Here is a 25,876-nt window from a genome sequence, read left to right as displayed (position 1 = left end):
CGAACGGAGCAGGAGTCTGGTTCGCATTGCCGGCAGTAAGTCAGACCTGTTCCCAGTGCATGTTGGACTCCGCCAGGGCTGCCCTTTGTCACCGGTTCTGTTCATAATTTTTATGGACAGAATTTCTAGGCGCAGCGAGGGGCCGGAAGGAATCCTGTTTGGGAACCACAGGATTTCATCTCTGCTTTTTGCGGATGATGTTGTCCTGTTGGCTTCTTCAAACCAGGACCTTCAGCATGCACTGGGGCGGTTTGCAGTCGAGTGTGAAGCGGCTGGGATGAGAATCAGCACCTCCAAGTCCGAGGCCATGGTTCTCGACCGGAAAAGGGTGGCTTGCCCTCTCCAGGTTGGTGGAGAAGTCCTGCCTCAAGTGGAGGAGTTTAAGTATCTCGGGATCTTGTTCACGAGTGAGGGAAGGATGGAGCGTGAGATCGACAGGCGGATCGGTGCAGCCTCCGCAGTGATGCGGTCGCTTTACCGGTCCGTCGTGGTGAAGAAGGAGCTGAGCCAAAAGGCGAAGCTCTCAATTTACCGGTCGATCTACGTTCCGACTCTCACCTATGGTCATGAGCTTTGGGTAATGACAGAAAGAACAAGATCGTGGATACAAGCGGCTGAAATGAGTTTCCTTCGCAGGGTGGCTGGGCGCTCCCTTAGAGATAGGGTGAGAAGCACAGTCACTCGGGAGGAGCTCGGAGTAGAGCCGCTGCTCCTCCACATTGAATGGAACCAGCTGAGGTGGCTCGGGCATCTTTTTCGGATGCCTCCTGGACGCCTCCCTGGGGAGGTGTTCCAGGCATGTCCCCCCAGGAGGAGGCCCCGGGGAAGACCCAGGACACGCTGGAGGGACTATGTCTCTCGGCTGGCCTGGGAACGCCTCGGTGTTCTTCCCGAGGAGCTGGCCGAGGTGTCAGGGGAAAGGGAAGTTTGGGCTTCCATGCTTAGACTGCTGCCTCCGCGACCCGGTCCTGGATAAGCGGAAGAAGACGAGACGAGACGAGGCAGTGTTTTCCTTTCTCCAAACATAACGCTTCTCATTTAAACCAAAAAGTTCTATTTTAGTCTCATCCATCCACAAAACATTTTTCCAAGAGCCTTCTGGCTTGTCCACACGATCTTTAGCAAACTGCAGATGAGCAGCAATGTTCTTTTTGGAGAGCAGTGGCTTTCTCCTTGCAACCCTGCCATGCACACCATTATTGTTCAGTGTTCTCCTGATGGTGGACTCATGAACATTAACATTAGCCAGTGTGAGAGAGGCCTTCAGTTGCTTAGATGTTACCCTGGTGTCTTTTGTGACCTCGCCGACTATTACACGCCTTGCTCTTGGAGTGATCCTTGTTGGTCGACCACTCCTGGGGAGGGTAACAATGGTCTTGAATTTCGTTCATTTGTACACAATCTGTCTGACTGTGGATTGGTGGAGTCCAAACTCTTTAGACATGGTTTTGTAACCTTTTCCAGCCTGATGAGCATCAACAACGCTTTTTCTGAGGTCCTCAGAAATCTCCTTTGTTCATGTCATGATACACTTCCACAAACATGTGTTGTGAAGATCAGACTTTGATAGATCCCTGTTCTTTAAATAAAACAGGGTGCCCACTCACACCTGATTGTCATCCCACTGATTGTTGAAAACACCTGACTTTAATTTCATCTTCCAATGAACTGCTAATCCTAGATGTTCACATACTTTTGCCACTTACAGATATGTAATATTGGATCATTTTTCTCAATAAATAAATGACAAAGTATAATAATTTTGTCTCATTTGTTTAGCTGGGTTCTCTTTATCTACATTTATGACGTGTGAAAATCTGATTATGTTTTAGATCATATTTATGCAGAAATATAGAAAATTCTAAAGAGTTCACAAACTTTCAAGCACCACTGTAAATACATAAGAAAAATATTATTTCATGATGTTCCTAAATGTGAAATAAGCTCTGTATCTGTAATCCTACCAGTATATCCAGTGCCAGTATTTTATTTTCCTACAATTTTAAGGAACAGACACAAACCCCAGGAAGTAGATCAATACACATTTATTTCTGTAAAATCATGTGGTAAAAAAAGAAATACAGTGACGAAATCAAATCCAGGCAGACGACAAGACAGAATTCTATCAAACTCATCACTTTGTCACAATGAGTCTAAGACACAGGTCTGATCTTCAGAGTGATGAACTTGACACCATAATCAAAACCTTTCCAATGGTACCAGACATTTCCAATGGCAAAAAAAGTACCATCACGTCCCCACAGGTATATCCCGTTGGGGTTAGCATGGTGGCACTGATTGTACCAAAAACCTCCGAGGTAGGATTTAGCACAGTTAGCATCTTCTTTGGAGTCCTGGTCTTTATGAAAGGTAGAGAATTTCTGCCCATTGCTTGTCTCCAGAGAATCACCTGTGAAGCAATTTTAATGGTTATAAAGGATGTAGTTTATGTATCAGTGTTGCCTTTTGACTCATTTTCAGCAGTAATATCACAGGATTTAAAATGTTCCCATGTAGGACAATAGTCCCCTTGGTGTCCTTAATTATTCTCATATTTCCTCATTCTCACCTGCACCTCCATTGGTAAAGCCGCTAACATGGAGTTTATAGCCATCAGTTTCAGATTCTATTGAGAAAGAAGAATCCTGGGCATAAACTGTCACTCCATCAAAGTCCTGCAGGTCCACTTTCAGCTCGTATTTCCTCTTGCGTGTGAGTTGGTAGAGATTCTCCAATCCTGTCAGAATGTTAGCATTACACACATGAGATATTACACAGTGCTCATACATCAGTCAGTATAAGTGTAGAATTATTAAGACCATCGCTTCCTGAATTGTGGAAAATTTGTTTGTGTCCTCAACGTGAAATGTATTTTGAAGACAACTAAGTGAAGCTGTATTAGGTTAGATGTATGGGATATATTAATGCTGTGTATTAATCTTAATTCTAGCCCATAAGTTGGTAGAGAAGATTTAAACATCTGCTTAACATAAAGCACAATTTTTTTAATTATAATAATTCATAATACGATAAATAATTTCCTTTATATAGTTTTTCATTTTGACTGTTGCACTTTTAGCTTTCATTTTATTTATTCAGCATTTCAGCTCAGAATACAGTGGGTCTATTTATGATTTCTTTCATAGCCAATGAACAAGTCACTGCTGTAATTTCTCACCAAGCCAATATTCTCCGTACTTGTTCCCAAACCCTTTCTTGTAGTGTTCCCATGGTCTATAGAAATTCACACTGCCATCCAGCCTCCGCTGAAACACCTGGTGTAAAGGTAACATTCAACACTTTAGCAGAAGTAAAGACAATACGAGGACCTCTCATTTAAAAAAAATGTCTCTAATATACCGTCCACTTTGCATCCTCTGTTTGGCTTCCACCACATCCCATATCACAGTACACCTGGACAGGTGTTTCCCCTGTAGAATAGATGGTATACACTCCACTGAGTGTCTGTCCATTAGAGTAAACATCAGAGCAGTCTGTCGGAAACAGTTCCTGAGAAATAGAAGTACTCCCAACCAGCAGGGGGAGCAGGAGAGTCCATAACACACCCTGGGAAAATGAAATACAACACAATGATATGAAACATTAAAGAACATAAGTTGCCCTGGCACGGTGGTGTAGTGGTTAGCGCTGTCGCCTCACAGCAAGAAGGTCCTGGGTTCGAGCCCCGGGGCCGGCGAGGGCCTTTCTGTGTGGAGTTTGCATGTTCTCCCCGTGTCCACGTGGGTTTCCTCCGGGTGCTCCGGTTTCCCCCACAGTCCAAAGACATGCAGGTTAGGTTAACTGGTGACTCTAAATTGAGCGTAGGTGTGAATGTGAGTGTGAATGGTTGTCTGTGTCTATGTGTCAGCCCTGTGATGACCTGGCGACTTGTCCAGGGTGTACCCCGCCTTTCGCCCGTAGTCAGCTGGGATAGGCTCCAGCTTGCCTGCGACCCTGTAGAAGGATAAAACGGCTAGAGATAATGAGGTGAGATGAGATGAAGTTGCCCTGGTTTATGGCCACCATGCATGATTTCTTCACAAAGTCTCACCAAAATAATATATTAGAATAACATCCAGGAAACTGAAATGATGTACGAAATGATATAAAAAGCACATTTGATTAACTCACACTACTGTGACTTACAATCATTTTAGGCTCCTTCAGTTGTTCACAAAAAAAAAAGCAGCTCAATTCTGAAGCACCTTCTAAACCTAGACAATGAACCAAGGATTAATTTTAAAGAACTTTAATATCTGTTCAATATGAAGACATGTACTGTTTATGTTTTTAAACAGGGTTTCTTTGTGATTCAGACCAGAAGCAAATCTATTTTGATTACAAAAAATATCTGAATTTCAAAAATAACTATATTTTCTTTGCATTTCAGGACCTCACAGATACACAATGGGTGGAAGAATGATTGTAGTCTATAAACTACAAAAATACAATGTACCTGCTGTGTTTCTCTGATCCTCTATTCATCCTGGGGGATCAGAGAATGATCCTCACACTTATAAACCCTGCAGGACTCCAGAACTCCTCATAATGTGTGTGTGGGTGAAAATTCCTGAAGAAATTCCTGTAACAGTCCCTGACTTCACCAGGGTGTTGGACCATTTGGTACATTCTTGGATTTCTACATACACTCCTTTACCTTTAGGCCAAAAAAAAATTAATACTTTGTTTAGAGTTTCATACTGTTTTGAGTTTGGCTCAGTAGGTAGGGATTTTTTTTTTTGAGAGATGATAAAATAGGGTCGGGTTTTAGAAAAAAATTTTTACCCATCGAGATTTCCCGGCAGCCAATTCATAGTATTCTGAATAAGGGGGAGCAAATTGCATACATTTCAAAGTCTTAGCTGCAACATTGTAATGGTGTAAAGAAGACACTTTTTCATAAAACTTCCAATATTTATTAAAACTGTAATGAAAACTTTCATTTATTAAAACACCAAGAAAATCTTGTGACAAGAAAATCTTCAATAAACACTTCAACATATTCAAGTTACAAACCAACAACAGGAGCACTTAGTATATTCATAGTACATGTATTGCTGTCCCACAAATACTTCATGAAGTCAAAACTTCTTCAAAACTTCCAGGAAAACTTTTACTGACAGATTTCTTAACAAACTTCAATGAGAACTTCAGCATTCATTGGTAATACAGAACAAAACACTGCAAGAGAACATATGAAGTCACCCTTCTGTAATCAACAAACATCAATATTACAAAATGTTCATCAAGGCAGATTCAGCCACCCTTAACTAAACAAAAGTCTTTTCCAGACAGAGAATTACATGAATTACATGCAAGACGTACAAACACAGGTAAGTATGGCAAGTATGAATGTTTATTGAGTGTTCTTTGTAGCTTTTTTTTTGCAGCTTTGCCAAATGGTCTCATGCAGGCATGTTTTGCTCCTATTTGTGTGCATGCCGGACACAAAGGGAACACCGTCTTGTACCTTTTGGTCAAGTCCTTGTCTACCAGTCCCTCGTCATTACCACAATAATAACAGGTATCCTTTCTGCCAATGTCACTGCTGTAGTAGGCTTTCTCCATTGGACTGCTACACTGTATGTTCAGTCTCACCAAAACTTTACCGTGTAAAGTGTGGTTTGGTTCAGTGAGGGGAGCTCCACAAGTATAGTCATTCTCAGATAACAACATAGCGATTGATAATTTTTGTCTCTGACTTAGACTTGTCTTACTGTATATTATTCTCTGTTTTCCACATTCAACACAGGTTGCTAAAACCCTGGCGTTCTGACTTGTGAATGTAGCAGCATCACCCCTGAGTTCTGGGTCATCTGGCACAATGTTCACAATACCTTTAGATGTAACTGTGGGAGTTCCTGTGGCGTCAGGTGTAATATTCTGAGCTGTGGCAATCTTGGTTGGACATTGATCCACTGTTTCGGTGCCTAAGCCTGCTTCAAAGGACTTGTAATGCTCACCACTGTCATCCAGGACAGGGTCTGGCAGCCACTGAAGTTTAGATTTGCTTTTGACCTCGGAACAGCAATTGCGATCTTCACACTTTTTAATTTGGAAAGTATACTGCCTTTGACGACAGTGACGCTGCATCCAAAGTCCATATGTGGGCACTTTACTAGTGTGCTGCTTGTTTAGTTTAGTAATGTCCAAAGTTGGAAAAAGTCTGGTTAGATGTTGTTCCAGTTGGTTGATGGCTTCATCAGAAATCGGATCTTGAACTTCCAGGGGTTCATCCTGTAAAGCAAGGCGTCGAAATCTGTTGCCAATGCATGACTGCACTGGTTCAATACTTTGTGTCCACTTTTCTCTCATTTCAGGTGAATCTGATAGTTTGTTCCTCATTGCTTCCATTCCTGAACATTGTTTTATAAGCTTCTCTGTGTTTTCATCAAGCTGGTCCCGTTGCAGGGTGCAGTTTTGGAGACCAAGGTTTAATATTGACATCACACACTCGGCAGGGTTGGACCAACTCTGTCCTGGAGCACAAAGTGCAGCAACATACATATCCAAGTTCAACTCCTTGAATAAAACTATGGCAGAACATTTTACTGCCTCAAGTGTGTTCCTGTGGTCAGTTCCACCATCTGAAAATTTTATCAAAATATTTGGGGGATTTCCACGAGACTGGACTTGTCTCACAATAGCTGCTGCATGACATATTGGTTTGGACATTTGCAGGACTGAGTCATTGACAATGACACAGACTTTTCCTCGGACAAAGGACTTGGAGATATCATCGGGAATATTGCACCGCAAATAAACGGATGGGGTCAAGCTGCCTTTGTGATGAAGATCATGGTCTGTGGCACTAAGAGTAGTGTCTGTTGGTGTAATGGATTTTTTTCTGTGGACACTGGTGGAAAGTGCAACACCTGGTACTCCATAGGGCACTTTTGCCTTATCATCACAAAAAAATAGTTGAGCTTCCTCTTTGTACAAGAGGGCATACTGTTTCAAATATTTCAGTTGGGCCTGGCAGTAATGATCATCTGGATGACTTATCCTGAGTTGTCTATGCTGCACCTTGTACTGGACATCCAATTTGCTGGTAAATTTCAGAGCTGCATGTGTATAGGCGTTGCGGGGAGTGAACTGGAGCCTTACTAGAGCTGCAGATGGTATTTTTGTGTTTTCTGGGCATTTTTCTTCTGTTTGTTTCATTAAATCTGCCAAGGATAACCATTGAGACAGATGTGCCACATTGTGGCGTCTCTCATCTGCAGCAGTAACCTGTTCTATAACCTCGTTCATTTTTTCAAAAAAGACATCAAAGCTACAAGGATGCCCTGGGTTCAGTTCTCTCAAGTCAGGTATAATGCCAGTCTCTCCCATAAGAATCATGTACATTCTCTGCTGTACAACACTGGTTATACAAGATGCATCAATAGCTAGATCTCTGTATACGACTTCCAAAACAGATGATCATATATTTGCAATGCGTCCTACTTTGTCCTTAAACTCCCTTTTCATGGCTCGTGTGTGAAATTCTGGAAACAGAACTTTTACTTTAGCCATTGTGGATGCAATCTGACTGATCTTTTCACTCTCTGTTCGGCTTTCATTCACTCTGACAATACAAGCGACAGTGTGTGACGATCCACCAGGACTGTATTTGTAAAAGTCGACTGGCACAGATAGATGAAGGTTTTCATAAAACCTGTATCGCTGTAAACGAGATAGAGGTTGTTCAGTCACCTCTCTCATGTGCTTAACCTCATCAATGAACACCGGTTCAAGAGGTTCTGTGCTTTTCACATCTCTGTCTAGTTGACGGTATTGTGGAGGTATAACACCGTATAAATTTTTGGGAATATGACGTACACATGTACTTTCTGACACTTGTCTGACAGGATGAGCCAGCATATGGTTTGATTGTATTTCCTCAGCCTTGGATTTGAGGTAAGTAGCATAATTATGTAGACAGTCAGCAAGCCTTTTTATCAAATCAAATCAAATCAAGTTTATTTGTACAGCGCTTTTAACAATAAACATTGTCGCAAAGCAGCTTTACAGAATTTGAACGACTTAAAACATGAGCTAATTTTATCCCTAATCTATCCCCAATGAGCAAGCCTGTGGCGACGGTGGCAAGGAAAAACTCCCTCAGACGACATGAGGAAGAAACCTCGAGAGGAACCAGACTCAAAAGGGAACCCATCCTCATTTGGGCAACAACAGACAGCCTGACTATAATATTAACAGTTTTAACAGATATAACCCTCAACTGTCCTCATGGGGCCGTCCTTCACAGGAGTGGGGCGATAAAACTCCGACCAGACACAGGGCACCAGGATGGATCAAGCAGGTCCGAGGGGCAGAAGAGGCCAGCATCTCAATCCCAGGATCAACATGTAACTCAGAGGGACAGATGGGGGGGGGGGGGGGGGGAAGAGAGAGAGAGAAAGAAAACACGTTGTTAGGTATGCCCTAAAAATGACAAGTATTAAATCTGTGTGGTAGGCTCGCAGAGACGAGAGTCTTTACATCAGGCATAACACACAATGGCATGTTAATATGGTAAAAAATATATCATGACCTGCTCTGGCTGGATGCTTGATTGGGTGATGGGAGCACACTCCTCAGCAATGATGAGATGCAGATGGGACCCTTAGGCCTGGCCAAGACAATTCAGTTACATTTCACCGGGTCTGGGACATGCGACAGAATGTCTGACGGCCGATTCCCTGCAGGCTACGATAGCCAGTCGAGGTCCCCACCGTCTCCACCAAAAGATTTCCTGTTGACTCCATGTAACTCAGAGGGACAGATTTGGGGTGGGGGGGGGGAGAGAAAGAAAACACAGGTGGTTAGGTATGCCCAATGTCACCTGAATAAGTAGGAACAGTATACATATTGCACCGAGTACAAGCAGGGACTCCGGCAACTAACTATGACAGCATAACTAAAAGGAGAGAGCCAGAAGGTAACACAGGCATGAGGGAGCCCCGGGACATAAAGCAGCCAGCCACTACACCGTCAACAAACTCGAGTGAGCAAGCGAGTGGGGACTGACAGCATCCATACATCCCAGTTTACCAAAACACTCTGTCTGAGGACCCTCCAGATCTACTCCTTTACCTCATAAACACCATTAACAAAAGGCTTGACTAAACAGATGTGTTTTCAGCCTAGACTTAAATGCTGAGACTGTGTCTGATTCCCGAACATTACTTGGAAGGCTGTTCCATAACAGTGGGGCTTTGTAAGAAAAGGCTCCGCCCCCTGATGTAGCCTTCACTATACGAGGTACCAGCAGATAGCCTGCACCTTTTGATCTAAGTAGGCGTGGCGGGTCATAGAGGAGCAGAAGTTCACTCAGGTACTGTGGTGCGAGACCATTTAGTGCTTTAAAGGTCAATAGTAGTATTTTATAATCAATACGAAATTTGATTGGGAGCCAATGCAGTGTGGATAAGACAGGCGTGATGTGGTCATATTTTCTAGTTCTAGTAAGGACTCTTGCTGCGGCATTTTGAACTAACTGGAGCTTGTTTATGCACTTATTGGAACATCCAGACAGTAAGGCATTACAATAATCCAACCTGGAGGTAACGAAAGCATGGACTAGTTTTTCTGCATCATGCAATGACATTAAATTTCTTATCTTTGCAATATTTCTGAGATGAAAGAAAGCTATCCGGGTGATGTTATCAATGTGAGTTTCGAATGAAAGACTGGGGTCAATAATCACTCCGAGGTCTTTTACTGCTGCACGTGAAGAAACAGAAAGGCCATCCAGAGTCACTGTGGAATCAGAAAACTTGCTTCTAGCTGTATGTGGTCCTAGCACAAGTACTTCAGTCTTGTCAGAGTTAAGCAGAGGGAAATTTATAAGCATCCAGTGTCTAATGTCCTTAACACATTCCTCAATTTTATTAAGCTGGTGTCTCTCATCAGGTTTTGCAGAGACATACAACTGTGTGTCATCAGCATAACAGTGGAAACTAATACAATGTTTACGAATAATATCGCCCAGAGGTAACATATATAGAGAAAAAAGCAGTGGACCCAAGACAGAACCTTGTGGAACACCAAACTTTACCTCAGTATGTCTAGAAATATCACCATTTATATCAACATACTGATAACGATCAGTTAGATAAGACCTGAGCCAGGAGAGGGCCATTCCCTTAACTCCCACAACATTTTCTAGTCTATCCAGAAGAATGGAATGATCAATGGTATCAAATGCTGCACTAAGGTCAAGCAACACAAGTAGCGAGACACAGCCCTGATCAGACGCCAACAGTAGGTCGTTTACTACTTTAACCAGTGCTGTCTCTGTGCTATGATGAGGTCTAAATCCTGACTGATACATTTCATGGATGTTATTCCTATGTAAATATGAGCATAACTGCTGTGCCACAGCTTTTTCAAGGATCTTGGAGATAAAGGGGAGGTTTGATATTGGCCGATAATTGGACAGCTGACAGGGATCAAGGTCAGGTTTTTTAATCAGGGGTTTGATAACTGCTAGTTTAAAGGATTTGGGTACATAGCCAATCATAAGAGAAGAATGTATTATTTTTAGAAGCGGTTCAATTACTCCAGGCATTATCTGTTTGAATAGACGTGTCGGTAAGGGATCTAGTACGCAAGTTGAGGCTTTTGATGTAGAGATTAATGAAAGTAATTCAGTTTCTTTTAGGGGAGTAAAACATTCTAACTGATGATCTGATACAGTTATATTGTTAACTATAAGGTCACTTTCAGTGTCTAACCTTAAATTAGTAATTTGAATTTTTTGTCGGATATTCTCAATTTTGTCATTAAAAAAATTCATGAAGTCGTTGCTACTACATACTGCAGGTGTGCATGTGTTGATAGTGGACTTATTCCTGGTTAATTTTGCTACAGTATTAAATAGGAATCTAGGATTATTTTTGTTATCTTCTATTAGGGAGGAGAAATATGTTGATCTCGCAGCACTAAGAGCTTTTCTATACTTCAGGAAGCTCTCCTTCCAAGCTAATTTGAACACTACCAATTTTGTTTGACGCCATTTACGTTCCAATTTTCGAGTGGTCTGTTTTAATGTGCGAGTGTCATCATTATACCAGGGTGCTAATTTTTTGTCTCTGACCATTTTCCTTTTTAGAGGAGCTACATTATCTAAAGTATGGCGGAATGTTGACTCTAAGCATTCAGTTGCCTGATCAAGTTCTGCAGGGGCTGACAGTGACCCAATCAAAGTTGACAGCTCTGGGAGATCATTTATAAAGCTCTGTGCAGTAGTTGACGTGAAAGTACGTTTAATACAGTAGCGTGGTGAGGTGCATATATTATTACTCAGACATATTTTGAATGAGATGAGACAATGATCTGAGATAACTTCAGACTGTGGAAGTGTGACTATATTGTCTACGTTTAATCTGAATGTTAGTATTAGATCAAGGGTGTGACCACCATTATGGGTCGGTCCTATGACATTCTGCTTAATCCCGACTGAATCTAAGATGGACACAAACGCTGTTTTTAAAGGGTCTTCTGGGTTATCGAAGTGAATATTAAAATCTCCGACAACTAAAGCTTTGTCTAAGGAAATAACCAAATCTGAGATAAAATCTGCAAATTCAGAAAGAAAGTCAGAATATGGCCCCGGGGGCCTGTAAATAATAAGCAATGGAATTAACTGGGTAGACTTATTTTTCGAGGCTACGTACATTATATGAGTATGAAGAACTTCAAATGTATTAAATTTATAACCAGGTTTGTGTGTTACACCTAGATAATCTTTATAAATAACCGCGACGCCTCCTCCTCTGCCAGTTAGACGAGGCTGGTGTATATAACTGTATCCAGGAGGACTCGCTTCATTTAATGCTATATATTCATTTGGCTTAATCCATGTTTCAGTTAAACACAGTACATTAAACTCCTGATCAGTAATGAGTTCATTAACCATTAGCGCTTTAGATGTAAGAGATCTAATATTTAATAGCCCCACCTTTAGATCAAAGGTGCTGGCAGCAGCTGTACAGTCAGTCTGATCTAATTTTATATTGATTAGGTTACTGGAACAAACTCTCTGAAAATTTCTACCTTTTTGTTGAGCTCGGGGAACAGACACAGTCTCGATGTAGTGGACCCTGAGTGACGACTCTGTGCAGCTAGCAGACAGTCGGTTTAGCCTGTTCGTCTGCTCCCTGGCCTTGGCTCTGGATTGTCAGAAATTAACTAGGCCTGTTCTGAGACTATGACCTATGCTGCAGGAAATGAGAGCAGCACCTTCCCGAGTGGGATGGATACCGTCCCGCCCTAACAGGCCAGCAGTGCCCTCAAAATTAGCCCAATTATCTATAAAGCCCACACTGTTTTCAGAGCACCACCTGGACAGCCAGCAGTTCAATGACCATAACCTGCTGTAAGCTACATCGCCAGGCCGCATTGGGATGGGGCCAGAGCATACTACAGCATCGGACATCGCCTTCGCTAATTTAAACACCTCTACAAAGTTACTCTTAGTAACCTCAGACTGACGAAGGCGTATATCATTAGCTCCTGCATGGATAACTATCTTTGAGAACCTGTGCTTGCCTAGGACCCTAAGATTACCTGCTATGTCCGGCGCCCTGGCTCCCGGTATACACCCAGACCCGGTGCCAGACACGGACTGACGGACGGGCCTCGAATTGCTTTGGGGGGGCACACATTTTATACGCCAAGCCAGGGCAGCACAACTGTTTCTAGCAACCCAGGAGAGCAGCACAGACGTGATGAGTTAAATATTCTAAGAAACCTATAAAGCAACCAAAACAACTTTCCAAAATCTATCAAACATTGCTCAGCATATTAAAAGGGTTTTTTTTTTTTTTTTTTTTGCTCCGCTGGCCTCACAACGCACAAAGCTGATTTCGGGTATCTACCGGAAGATGTCGTGATATGATCCCGTCCAGCAATAAAATGTGATTGGCTGAGACAGCTGCTCATTTACCCAGATACCATTTGAAGAAAAAATGCGATTGGTCGGTTGGTTCATTCCATTACATTAACCCATTGGTTCCCAAGAAATATTAGTCCATGTTTATAGCAATGATCCAGAAATTATTACTCACGGATAATAATGAATGAACCGATCAGCCGATTTCGAATAGTTTCAATACATTTTAAATTGAGCACATTTTTCTTTATTATTGTTATACTGAAAAACTTTGACTTGTAGTTTACGTTTTTTTTTGAGGGGGAAAAAAAACAAAGAAGAAGAAGAAGCTGTGACGGGCTCCTATCAGGCCAAGTGCGGTCACTCGCCGGCCACTTTCAGGCATCTTTTTCGGATTAGTGAGACCAGACCCTCTGAACATGAATGGGAAGATATCAATACTGGACTCTGTGAAAACTAACGGTCGCGAAGAGCATATGATTGAAATCGCCATGAAAAGTTGATTATACTTGAGTGTTAGGTTGGTTCTCATGACTCAGAAAAAGCTTTAAAATCCACTTTTCTCGTGGATTATTTTGACACTGCGCAGGCGCAGTACTTCTATAACGGCAGGAGAGGGACAGCGGAGCACGAAGCTGCAAGATGATTGGAAAGCTGTTGGTTCAGATCGACATATGATTGGTTGTTGGCAGTGGAACAGGCGGGATATTTGCAGACCCGTACTGCCATCAGAGACGGTTGATTAGAATGTTTGCTGCCGTTACGAACTGTCCCCATTCATTTCTGTGGAAGATTTCTTCAGTGACCTGTCTCCTATGAAAAAAAGTCTCTGCTCTGGGTTCCAGCAGGGCGGGCCCACATGAGTCTCAGGGCGGGCACGGCCCCCTAAGGCCCGCCCATGGCGACGGGCCTGTATACACCTGACTAAAGCTGCTGGTGCCCCTAAAGGCTGAGCTAATTTCACGTGCCGTATGATAGAGTCCCCTATAACCAGAGCTCTTTCAGGTTTCTCAGTGGGTGCATCACTAAGGAGAGCAAACCTGTTCGACACGTGACGCGGAGAGGAGTGGTGCTCCCGTGGGCGAGCCTCAGCGGTAGCTTTGGCTCTACGCTTATGCCGCCGAGCCGTCACCCATTCGCCCCGCTGTAAGGGCTCTAATGCCGGAGTTGGGGGATTGCTAACTCCACCTAAGGCGTCCAGACTTTCCCTAACAGAAACTACACTGTTCTCACGCTCACTAACCTGCTCTAAAGCCTGGACACGCGCTTCTAGCACTGTAATCTTCTCCGTCAGAGAGCAAACTAATCTGCACTTATCACAAGTAAAGCTAATAGAGCTATCGCTAGTGACGGAGGAAGAATGACTAAACATCCTGCACTCAGCACACTGAACAGGCTGAAGGTGTGCCATGATGAAAAGATTCACGTACCTTAAATGAAAATCTGTTGATATTAAAGCAGATCAGATGGCCTCCGCTTGTGGACTTTACACAGGAGGAGAGAAAAAGAAAGCTTCCGGTCTCGGCGTTCTTCCGAGAAAAGAAAGAGAAAAAACCGGGAAAAAAAAACGGAAAAAGGAAAGCGAAAGTGAAAAGTACAAAAATGAAAGCGACAGTATAATAAAAATGAAGAGGATACTGGAAATTTATTTATAGAAAAAAAGTTAAAAAAGGATTAGTAATTAACGCCGGCACTCGCGGGAAAAAGGACTCGGCGCGAACAACTCAGGAAACAGGAAGTGCATCACAGAACAACCCTTCTGCCACTCAGGTGTACTGTTCATCACTGGCCGGGTACAGAGACTATACACACTCTGTGCATGAGTTTCCAGAAGTCCACTCTGTAACCTTTCGGTTTTCTGTTTTGTTTTGTTTTTTTCGCTTAATGTCATTGTAGTTAACAAATGCAGCAAACTCTGCAGGGAAAGGCAAGACCTTGGCTGATTCTCTCTGACTGGCACTGTTAATTTTATCATGATGGTTTGTCACATACCACAAGGTATTTGTCAATACCTGAAGAAAATGTTTTTTAAAAAAATTACATATAATTTGCAATAAATGACTTTGCCAAAAATAAAATAGTGTTTTTACAATGTCTTTCAGCTTTGTGGTTTGAATATGGTTTCAAAAAAATAATGTGTTACTTTACCTGCAAAATGTATTTTCCATCAGTATCTGCATTCAGCATTGTCAATTTCATATTTCCAAGTAGCTCAACTAGGTCATTGTACATTTGGTCCTTTTTGTTCAGAGAACTGCCACTACTGAAACAGTGAAAGAAATGAAATCTGAGGAAAGTTGATATTAAATTATTTCACTATCACAACACACATATTTGTAAATATTAGTAAAAATTGTTTTAAATACACAAACTTATATTCCGTGACATTCTACTTTAACCTTCATCCTACCAAGTGGGGTCCATCTGGACCCCGCACCTATATGTTTGTTTGCCATTTTAAAAATATGTGACATACTGCCTCACCGTTTTATGAATTTGTCGGAATTTATGTCTTAATTAAAACACTAAAACACTGGAAGATCAGCTTTTTGCATTGTGAAGGTATAATTAATTTGTTACTGGGGTCCAACCGGACCCCAGAGTAAAGTTTATCTGTCTTTCATTTTATAATTGAATAGCACACTGAAAGTTAACTTCTTTTATTTCTTTTATGTTCCATAATGAAACTACCAAGGCATTCCTTCTTGGGGTCCGTGTGGACCCCACTGCTGCAATAAGCACAGGCTGCAAAACAAAAGCCCTAAATTATTTTACAATTACTTTTTTTGTTTTAAATTCTGTAAGAAAAGACCTAAGTTGTAATCCAGAATGTTTTACAGCTGCATGAGCTGCAAAATCATGTATATAATGCCAATTTTTTTTGTGGCACTATAATTTGCTACATGTATGCTAGTTATTGCAATATTATTGCAATGTTATTGCATTTATAATACATCATTGATATTCAGCCATAGTGGATTTTGTTCTTCAATAAAGTTATGTCTGTTTGCTGCATTGAATTGGTTCTTACTGCATTGATTTCAAGGTATTCCCTCCTGGGGTCCATACGGACCCCGCCTGGTAGTTTGTGTATGTAAAATTGGCTGGTAGGATGAAGGTTAAGTGTGTTCTTTATGCCTTGGGCCCTTTAGTGTATTGCTGTTATTAATACAAGATGTTCTGAACAAAACTTATCTGGTGATTTTGTCTTTATAAGCTTTAATTTTAAAGAAAAGTATTGGGGTCCAAACGGACCCCACATGGTAAGATTAAGGTGTAAAATAGCATGGTTGGATGAGGGTTAATATCACAGGTACCAGTGCTAAAAACTTTTTTTTAAAGCCTTGAAGGTTCAGGATATCTAAACAAGCAATGAACCATGTCATGAAAAGATTTAACTGAGTTTTGATGCTGTCACAGTCCTGAATTAACTCTGATAAATTGCAGATTTTTTTCTGTCCAAAAATAATATATGTTGGCATCAATAGACCACCTTACCTGGCAACTTTTTTGCTGGACAGAGAATAATTGGCACGATGGGATGTAGCTTTCATCATGATATCAAATGCATTGGTTCGTGCTCTCTTGTTTGGGGGTTCAGCAGCTGCTTCAGAATCATTTTGTATACATTTCAACTTCAAAACTTTTAAATTCTTGAAAACACCGAACACATTTTTTGAGTGGCTGTCTGTACATTTGGTCAGTGTTATCCAAAGTTGTCCATGGTCCTTTAGCTGATTCTGACATCGATATCTCCAGATTTGTTGTTGACAAACATGCAAAGTCAGATTCAATATCTTCAAATGTTTTACGGGTATCCAAAACATGAAATATGTTCAATCCTCCTCCGTGTTTGCAAGAATCTTGTAAAATATTGACAACAACATTCTCGGCATCCATCATGGCGTCCATCTTCTCGCGCTAGCAACAGCAACTTCCCATCCCGTATGTAACGGGGACGCTGATTGGTTGGTGCGCTGGAACAGCCTCAATATGGCGCCGGCGATATTCCAGTCTAACTTTGGTGAAATGTTTGATAAGCATTTCGTTTTTATTTGTCAACGTGTATCTGTTTTAGAAAATCTGATAAAATAGTTAGATTTGCCAGCTAATTTCAGGGTCAGTCGGGAAACCCGAAACAGAAATTTTTTTTTTTCATATTTTGGCCTTTAGACATGCACAGTCAGCTCCATTTCAATGGGTCGGTCGGGAAACCCGAAACAAAGGTAATTTTTTTTTTGGCCTTACCTTTACCTAGTCCCATCCTCATGCCTGAGGGTTGGGGACTATGGTGGCATCCAGTATCAGCCTCTTCCATTCCCTCCTGTCTCTGGCTCTGTGAGAACACTCTGCTAGTGATGTGCCCATCCAGTCTCGGATGTCGTCACCCCACCTCCTTTGTGGTCTCCCACGGCTCCTCTTACCGTTGATGGTCCCTTGTAACATGAGTGGTGATGTTACCCGCTCTTGTGACATGACCAAAGTATTGGAGTTTCCGCCTTTTTATGATGTTAAGTAGTGTTCTTCCCACTCCCAGCTCTTCTAACACAGAGTCATTTGTGCGATGGTCAGTCCAGCTGATACGCAGTATCTTCCTGTAGCATTTCATCTCCAGGGTCTGGATCCTGCGGATGTCACTGGCGTGTAGAGTCCATGCCTCACAGCCGTAGGTTACCACAGGCCAGACAAGAGTCCTCAGCACTTTCAGTTTAGTGGCTGTCTTGAGGGCTCTGTCCTTCCAGATTACATTTAGACTTCGGAGGGCTGCTTGAGCTGTTCCTAGACGTATACTGATCTTGTGGCTACAGCTGGCTGTTTGTTCCATTGTGGACCCCAGGTACTTAAAACTAGAGACCTGTTGTAATTGTTCTCCTCTGCAGGTGGCTGTTACTTGGGTAGGTTCCTTGGTTACGGCCATCACTTTGGTCTTTTTGGTGCTGATTTTCAATTGGTACTCACTAGAGGTGCTGTCTGTGGAGTCCAGCAGTTCCTGGAGTCCTTCCGGTGAAGTAGCTATCAGTGCTATGTCATCGGCAAAGCGGAGGTTGTTGATGATCCTGCCACTTACACTGACACCAATCGTGGGCTGTTCCTCCACAGATTCCCTCATTACAACCTCTGAGTAGAAGTTGGAACACATCGGCGACAACAAGCAGCCTTGCCTAACCCCCTTCCTGACTTCAAACCACTCTGTTAGGTCATCTTCTACTCTCACTGCAGCTTGCTGATCCCTATATAGATTGCGTAGCAGCTTTACCAAGTGCCCTGAGACTCCCATAGTTTCCATCACCTTCCATAGGGTTTGATGTTTAACTGAGTCAAAGGCTTTCTTGTAGTCGATGAAGGCCATAAAGAGCTGCACGTTGCTTTCCCTTGCCTTTTCCATCAGTATCCTTAGGTTAAAGATCTGGTCCCTTGTACCCACTCTCTTCCTAAAACTCATCTGCTCCTCAGCAAACTCCTGCTCTGCCACTCTCTCCATACGCCAAAGGAGGATTCAGAGGAGGACCTTACTAACATGGGATATTAGGGCTATAGTGCGGTGTTCAGAACAGTCAGTGGTGCCAGGTACCTTGGGGATAGTGAGGAAGACAGACTTCACCCAGTCAGATGGCCACTGTCCAGTGCTGACGATCTTGTTGCAGAGTTTACACAGTAGCTTAGGTATTGTTGGGTTACCAGTCTTCAGTAGCTCTGCAGGAACGTCATCTACACCTGCTGCCTTGTTCTTTGGTAGACGTTGGATTGCTTCTTCCACCTCTGCCTCCAGGATTTCCGGGAAGTTGTCACTCCCATCTTCCTCTGGTGTGCTGTGGTTATCTCCATCATCTCCATTGTCACTGTACAACTTCTCGCAGTACTCCTTCCATCTTTGAAGAATGCTTTGTAGGTTGGTCAGTATGCGGTTATCAGCTGCTTTAATGTTCCTTTGTCTAGGTTGAAAACCTCACCGCAGCTTCTTGATAGTGGAGTAAGATTTCCTTAAGGTGCTGTTGCATTGCAGTCCCTGTTCTATATCGGCACACTGTTCTTCTAGCCACTTTGCCTTGTAGTTCCTCGCTTCTCTCTGGATTTGTCGGTCCAGCTCCCTGTAGTGTTGGTCACCGTTTACCGTGATGCTGCACTGGGTTTTCAAGTCCCGTCTTCTGTCCATAAGGTCCAGTATACTTTGTTTAATCCATGGGTGGTTCGCTCTTCTTGGTGCTTTACCAAGGGTCTTTGCTGCTGTGGATTTTATTACTTCATTAAATGCCGTACAGAAGTTGTCCGGTGTGCTTTCTTCTTCCAGCAGGTTCAGTGCTTCAAACCTGTTGTTGACTTCAATCTTGTACTTTTCCCGCACTGCAGGTATCTCTAGTGCTGCCAGATTCAGTTGGTTCCTCTTGTTCCTCTGGGCATTCCGTTTGATCTGGAGCCTTAGGGTTGCAATTACAGCGTTGTGGTCAGATCCGCAGTCCGGTCCAGGGTAGGATCGGCTGTTGGTGACACAATTTCTCCATCTTCTATTGATGAGAATGTAGTCTATTTGATTCCTGTACCTTCCCCTGGGTGCCTGCCAAGTGTAGCGTCTTCTTACATGGTGCTTGAAGCCAGTGTTTGTGAGGAACAAACCATTATCCTGGCAGAATTCCACTAGGCGCTCTCCATGTTCATTGGCTGTTCCTAGACCAAAAGGACCACACACCTCTTTCTCGTCTCTGTCAGCTCCTACTTTGGCATTAAAGTCCCCTGCTACCATCACCATGTCCTGGCTTGGGCAGTCTTGCAGTATCTGCTGCAACTTGTCATAGAAAGCTTCCACTTCTTCATCCGGGGCGTCTACAGTTGGAGCTTAGACCTGTACGAAAGATAAGTTGAAGGGTGAGGCCATGATGCACATGTAGAGGAGTCTGTTGCTTACTGCTTTGTAGGCCAACATGCTCCTAGCAGCTGCTTTAGACATCAAAACCGCCACTCCCCTCCTGTGGATATCCCCTCCTGAATAGACAACGAGTTCCCCTCCTGTTGTGGTGAAGTAACCTGTACCAGTCCAATGGGTTTCGGCAACACCTAGGACACTGATGTTACACCTTTCCATTTCCCTGGTAACATTGTCTAGCATCCCTGCTTTGTACAGTGTACGCACATTCCATGTTGCAATTCTTATGGTTGATCATAGGTTGATTCTGCCGGAATTCTCCCTTCCGTCTGTAGTGGGCCTCCCGTCAGTGTTACCATCTGGGTTTGAGTCCACCATGTCATCCTCTGTCCTCGGGTGGATACCAACAGCACCCCCCCTCTTCTCCAGTAGCCATTCGGGCGGGATACAATCTCCTGGAGGGACCAAGACTCCCGTCCATCACTCTCTGCTGATACTGTTGTGCTTCCATAGTACTCATGGGAAAGTTACGCCAGTGGGTTCCCAATCCTCTTCTGGCTGTGACACCATGTAATGGTATCACCCCCTCACATGGTTTAGCCCGCCTGCTGAAGCGGTATACCGGGATGTGGCGCTTGGAGCCAACACGTGAGAGTTTAGGGGATGAGTGAGGTCCAGTGGCACCTGTCGACCCTACTGTTGGTCGGTCGGGTGCAGTAGACAGGCAACCAAAGGTGCAGACCAAGGTACGATGTGCAAGCCCATGGTGTGAACCATGGTACGGTGTGCAAACCCGAGGTACCAAGGTACAAACCCCTACCCAGAGCCCCCTACACCCCGACATACACTCCAACCCCACTAAAATGAACTCCTTGTGTGACATCCAAATAGTTCATTATACAGAAAAATTCATAATACTGAATGGAGCCGCTCATCACACCAAATACTCACTCTTACATAAAACAACAACAACTGAGTTTAATTTATATTCATGCTGAATTCACTTACATATTTATGAAGTAAAGGAAATGTCACTCTTTCAATGTGTCATGTAAAGGAGGCGGTTGGACGGATGTAACTGCAGAAAGAGTGTTTATTTACAGACAGGCAGGCAAACAGTTCAAAAATGTAATGTGATAGCAGAGCGAGGAAACAGGGAAGAGTCAGGCGAAGCACAAACAGAATAGCTGAGTCAAGACCAAAAGGCAGAATCCAAATCTATAAAACAAAGTCAAAAGAAGAAGAGTGATACAGAGACACAAGTTACAGCACGTATAATTTATACATCACAAAATCTGTGTGTTTTCATTATCCTTATAAGTGTGCACTGTGATTGCACTCTGATCAGGAACAGGTGCACGGCAATTAGTCCTCATGAGCTTGAGTGCAGCACGGATGAGTAGCAGTCGCACAATGTCATAAAAATAATGTGAATATTAGAAACTGTCAGTTAGTAAAAGTACAATCCTACAGCAGGATTCTAACTAGGCCTTTTCAGCATATCAGGCCAATACGCAGTGTTTCCTTACAGCTACGCCCACAATATTTCTGACACGCCTGTAAAAGTTGTCGCTCCACTAATAAAAAGACTTGTCAATCTTGAAAATGTGGTCTTTTGTTTAATGTTCTCTTGTTGTCCCCACACAGTGGTTATGGAGCGCTGCCATGCAAATGTTCTACACTCGGACGTACTCCACTCCCCATCCACGTAAGCGCCCAGTGTAGAGCTGCCCGAGTAGTTCAGTGTGGAGATTGTCACTGATCATGCTAGTTCGGTTTACCTCCTTCCTTATGCTGTGTTTGTGGTAAAGTGTCATCCGTGTTAAGAGGCGCTTACGCGCCATGCAAGTAATCCGTGATGGCCCCCAAGTTAGATCTGGATAGTCATGTACTGTAACTGAATGGCTGAAGCTGAAAATAAAGCTGACACTTGGTGAACATCAACTGGTTGTTTTATTCTTATTTCATATATGTCATTATTATAGTTGACTATTAATTATAAAAAGTCTTCAATCAAAAACAATCACAAATTGTAAATTTCCCCACCGAGGGAGAATTTTGCATGAATAAAGTTTATCTTATCTTACCTTTTGGAGGGAACAAAAATCTCATGAATATTACCAAAAAAGAGTGCCTTTCAGGGAGGGCTGCAAGTGCCAGGAAATGCACTAGAATGCTCTGTCACAGCAAGGCTGCAGACACAGCACCCTGAGGCATTTATGATCATTTCTGGGGACTTTAATCACGCTACTTTGGACTCTACTTTGGCTGCTTTTTACCAGGTTGTGGACTGTCCAACAAGGAACAACAGGACAATTGACTTGCTGTATGCTAATGTGAGGGATACATACAGAGCCATACCCCTCCCCCACTAGGGAAGTCTGACCACAACCTGGTTTGTCTACAGCCGAAGTACACCCCCCTGGTCCAAAGGCAGCCTGCAAATTTGTGGGAACACAAATAGACTACTTTTTTGACATCAATAAGGATGAGACTTCAGCCTCTATGAGATGGGAGGCATTTAAGGCTTATATTCGTGGTCAAATAATTAGTTACACCAGTTCAATAACCAATAAAACAAATTTAGAAATGCTTACTTTAGACAAGTCAATTAAGCAACTTGAGAGGGAGGTCGACAAGACAAATCCTCATACACAGGAATTAGCTTCCCTCAGGGCCAGATATAATGCACTTTCTGCCTCTAAAGCAGAAAATTGCTTAATAAGATTGAAACAAATATTTTACGAACAAGGGGAGAAAAGTGGAAAGCTATTAGCTTGGCAAATAAAAAAGTTGGATACAGAAAGAGCCATCAATAGTATTCAGTCTTCAAATGGTGATATAATTGTTGATCCTTTAGGGATAAATGATATTTTTGCTGCATATTATAAGACCCTATATGAATCAGAATTATCAGAATTAGAGGAAGATCAAACTCCCTTTCTCAACCAACTCCCTGTCCCCATCATATCTGAAGACAATAAATCCTGGATGGACTGAACACTCAAAAGTCAGCAAATCTTAGAGGCTATAAATCACATGAAAGGAGGGAAAACAGCAGGTCCGGATGGACTCCCAATTGATATTTATAAATTATTTAAAGATAAATTGATAAGGCCATTGAAAAATATGTATGAAGAATCTTTTCAGAAGGGTACCCTGCCCCCCTCTCTGAGAAACGCACTTATCACCTTGATATTAAAGCCAGACAAACCTCCTTCTAAATGTGAATCCTATAGACCGAGCTCTCTATTGAACTCAGATACAAAGATAATTGCTAAAGTTTTGGCGTTAAGGCTAGAGAAATGCCTCCCATCTGTAATAGATGTTGATCAGAATGGATGGATGCATAAAAAAACATCAGCCATATTATAATATTAGAAGAATTTTAAAAATAATTCATGAAAAAAAAGAGACACAAGATTCATGTGTTTTGTCACTGGACGCTGAAAAAGCGTTTGACAGAGTCGAATGGCCATATCTATTTCAAGTACTCTCCCGCTTTGGTTTCGGTGTTTATTTTAGGCAATGGATCAAACTCTATTACTCAGGACCATGCGCAGAGATTATAACCAATAATATTATTTCCAAACCATTCAATCTCCATCGTGGGACCCGTCAGGGTTGCCCCTTGTCTCCCCTGCTTTTTAGCGGAACTCCCAGCGGAGCACCATACCTAAGAAAAAATGGTAAACCCATCGAGTCGATTTTTTGTGGTTTGTCCGTGTACGTGTACCACCAGTCATACACACCGCCTAGTGGTCAGTGTTATTAATTACCAGTCATACACACCACCTAGTGGTCAGTGTTATTAATTACCAGTCATACACACCACCTAGGCGGCACGGTGGTGTAGTGGTTAGCGCTGTCACCTCACAGCAAGAAGGTCCGGGTTCGAGCCCCATGGCCGGCGAGGGCCTTTCTGTGCGGAGCTTGCATGTTCTCCCCGTGTCCGCGTGGGTTTCCTCCGGGTGCTCCGGTTTCCCCCACAATCCAAAGACATGCAGGTTAGGTTAACTGGTGACTCTAAATTGAGCGTAGGTGTGAATGTGAGTGTGAATGGTTGTCTGTGTCTATGTGTCAGCCCTGTGATGACCTGGCGACTTGTCCAGGGTGTACCCCGCCTTTCACCCGTAGTCAGCTGGGATAGGCTCCAGCTTGCCTGTGATCCTGTAGAAGGATAAAGCGGCTACAGATAATGAGATGAGAGGAGACACACCACCTAGTGGCCAGTGTTAGTAATTACCAGTCATACACACCGCCTAGTGGCCAGTGTTAGTAATTACCAGTGATACACACCGCCTAGTGGCCAGTGTTAGTAATTACCAGTCATACACACCGCCTAGTGGCCAGTGTTAGTAATTACCAGTCACACACATCGCCTAGTGGCCAGTGTTAGTAATTACCAGTCACACACACCACCTAGTGGCCAGTGTTAGTAATTACCAGTCATACACACCGCCTAGTGGCCAGTGTTAGTAATTACCAGTCATACACACCGCCTTGTGGCCAGTGTTAGTAATTACCAGTCACACACATCGCCTAGTGGCCAGTGTTAGTAATTATCAGTCACACACACCGCCTAGGGCGGCACGGTGGTGTAGTGGTTAGCGCTGTCGCCTCACAGCAAGAAGGTCCTGAGTTCGAGCCCCGGGGCCGGTGAGGGCCCTTCTGTGTGGAGTTTGCATGTTCTCCCCGTGTCCGCGTGGGTTTCCTCCGGGTGCTCCGGTTTCCCCCACAGTCCAAAGACATGCAGGTTAGGTTAACTGGTGACTCTAAATTGAGCGTAGGTGTGAATGTGAGTGTGAATGGTTGTCTGTGTCTATGTGTCAGCCCTGTGATGACCTGGCGACTTGTCCAGGGTGTACCCCGCCTTTCGCCCGTAGTCAGCTGGGATATGCTCCAGCTCGCCTGCGACCCTGTAGAACAGGATAAAGCAGCTAGAGATAATGAGATGAGATGAGATGAGACACACTGCCTAGTGGCCAGTGTTAGCAATTACCAGTCATACACACCGCCTAGTGGTCAGTGTTAGTAATTACTAGTCATACACCGCCTCAGCTTTCTGTGTGGAGTTTGCATGTTCTCCCCGTGTCCGCGGGGGTTTCCTCCGGGTGCTCTGGTTTCCCCCACAGTCCAAAGACATGCAGGTTAGGTTAACTGGTGACTCTAAATTGACCGTAGGTGTGAATGTGAGTGTGAATGGTTGTCTGTGTCTATGTGTCAGCCCTGTGATGACCTGGCGACTTGTCCAGGGTGTACCCCGCCTTTTGCCCGTAGTCAGCTGGGATAGGCTCCAGCTTGTCTGCGACCCTGTAGAAGGATAAAGCGGCTAGAGATAATGAGATGAGACACCGCCTTAGCGGCACGGTGGTGTAGTGGTTAGTGCTGTCGCCTCACAGCAAGAAGGTCCGGGTTCGAGCCCCGTGGCCGGCGAGGGCCTTTCTGTGTGGAGTTTGCATGTTCTCCCCGTGTCCGCGTGGGTTTCCTCCGGGTGCTCCGGTTTCCCCCACAGTCCAAAGACATGCAGGTTAGGTTAACTGGTGACTCTAAATTGAGCGTAGGTGTGAATGTGAGTGTGAATGGTTGTCTGTGTCTATGTGTCAGCCCTGTGATGACCTGGCGACTTGTCCAGGGTGTACCCTGCCTTTCGCCCGTAGTCAGCTGGGATAGGCTCCAGCTTGCCTGCGACCCTGTAGAACAGGATAAAGCGGCTAGAGATGATGAGATGAGACACACCACCTAGTGGTCAGTGTTAGTAATTACCAGTCATACACACCGCCTCGTGGTCAGTGCTAGCCAGTAAAGAAATAAAGCAAAAGAGACTGGCTATGATATAAGAAAATTCTACAACCCAGAAACAGATGGGAGCTCCGCTTTTAGGCAGTGCCTAAATCTATATATTATTTTAGCGCTAGAACCCTTTGCCATCTCCATTAGAAATCACCCTATTATTAAAGGAATTCAGATTGCAGATGTAGAGTATCGCATAGCTTGGTTCGGAAATGATACTTTACTTTTTCTGATGAACTTGGAAAAGTCTTTCTTAGCCCTTGCTGACATGATCAATAGGTTTGGGAAGTTCTCAGGATACAAAGTTAACAAAACTAAATCCTCTGTTCTCTTCCTCAATG

The 25,876-nt window shown here is 43.4% G+C and overlaps 1 protein-coding gene across 1 annotated transcript; it reads right to left on the bottom strand.

The window, feature by feature from the left end:
• Positions 1–2,153: 2,153 nt before the first annotated feature.
• LOC132865829 (microfibril-associated glycoprotein 4-like) lies at positions 2,154–8,167 on the bottom strand. Its single transcript, XM_060898325.1, has 5 exons — positions 8,120–8,167; positions 3,361–3,567; positions 3,179–3,275; positions 2,570–2,737; positions 2,154–2,410 (listed from the first exon to the last, which is right to left on the bottom strand). Exons 1-5 carry the CDS (start codon positions 8,165–8,167, stop codon positions 2,154–2,156), a joined length of 777 nt encoding a protein of 258 aa, XP_060754308.1.
• Between the last annotated feature and the right edge of the window lie 17,709 nt (positions 8,168–25,876).

The sequence above is a fragment of the Neoarius graeffei genome, chromosome 18 (genome assembly GCF_027579695.1).
Source record: "Neoarius graeffei isolate fNeoGra1 chromosome 18, fNeoGra1.pri, whole genome shotgun sequence".
Taxonomy (NCBI): domain Eukaryota; kingdom Metazoa; phylum Chordata; class Actinopteri; order Siluriformes; family Ariidae; genus Neoarius; species Neoarius graeffei.
Note: the sequence above shows the minus strand (reverse complement) of the source record. Positions and strands in the feature narration are given on the sequence as shown.

Coding starts and splice junctions, on each gene's coding strand:
- LOC132865829 (XM_060898325.1), bottom strand. CDS start 8,167: ATGAGGATGGGTTCCCTTTTGAGTCTGGTTCCTCTCGAGGTTTCTTCC. Junction 3,276..3,360: donor CAGAGGATGCAAAGTGGACG/GTATATTAGAGA, acceptor CCTTTACACCAG/GTGTTTCAGCGGAGGCTGGA. Junction 2,411..2,569: donor CTTTACCAATGGAGGTGCAG/GTGAGAATGAGG, acceptor ATTGCTTCACAG/GTGATTCTCTGGAGACAAGC.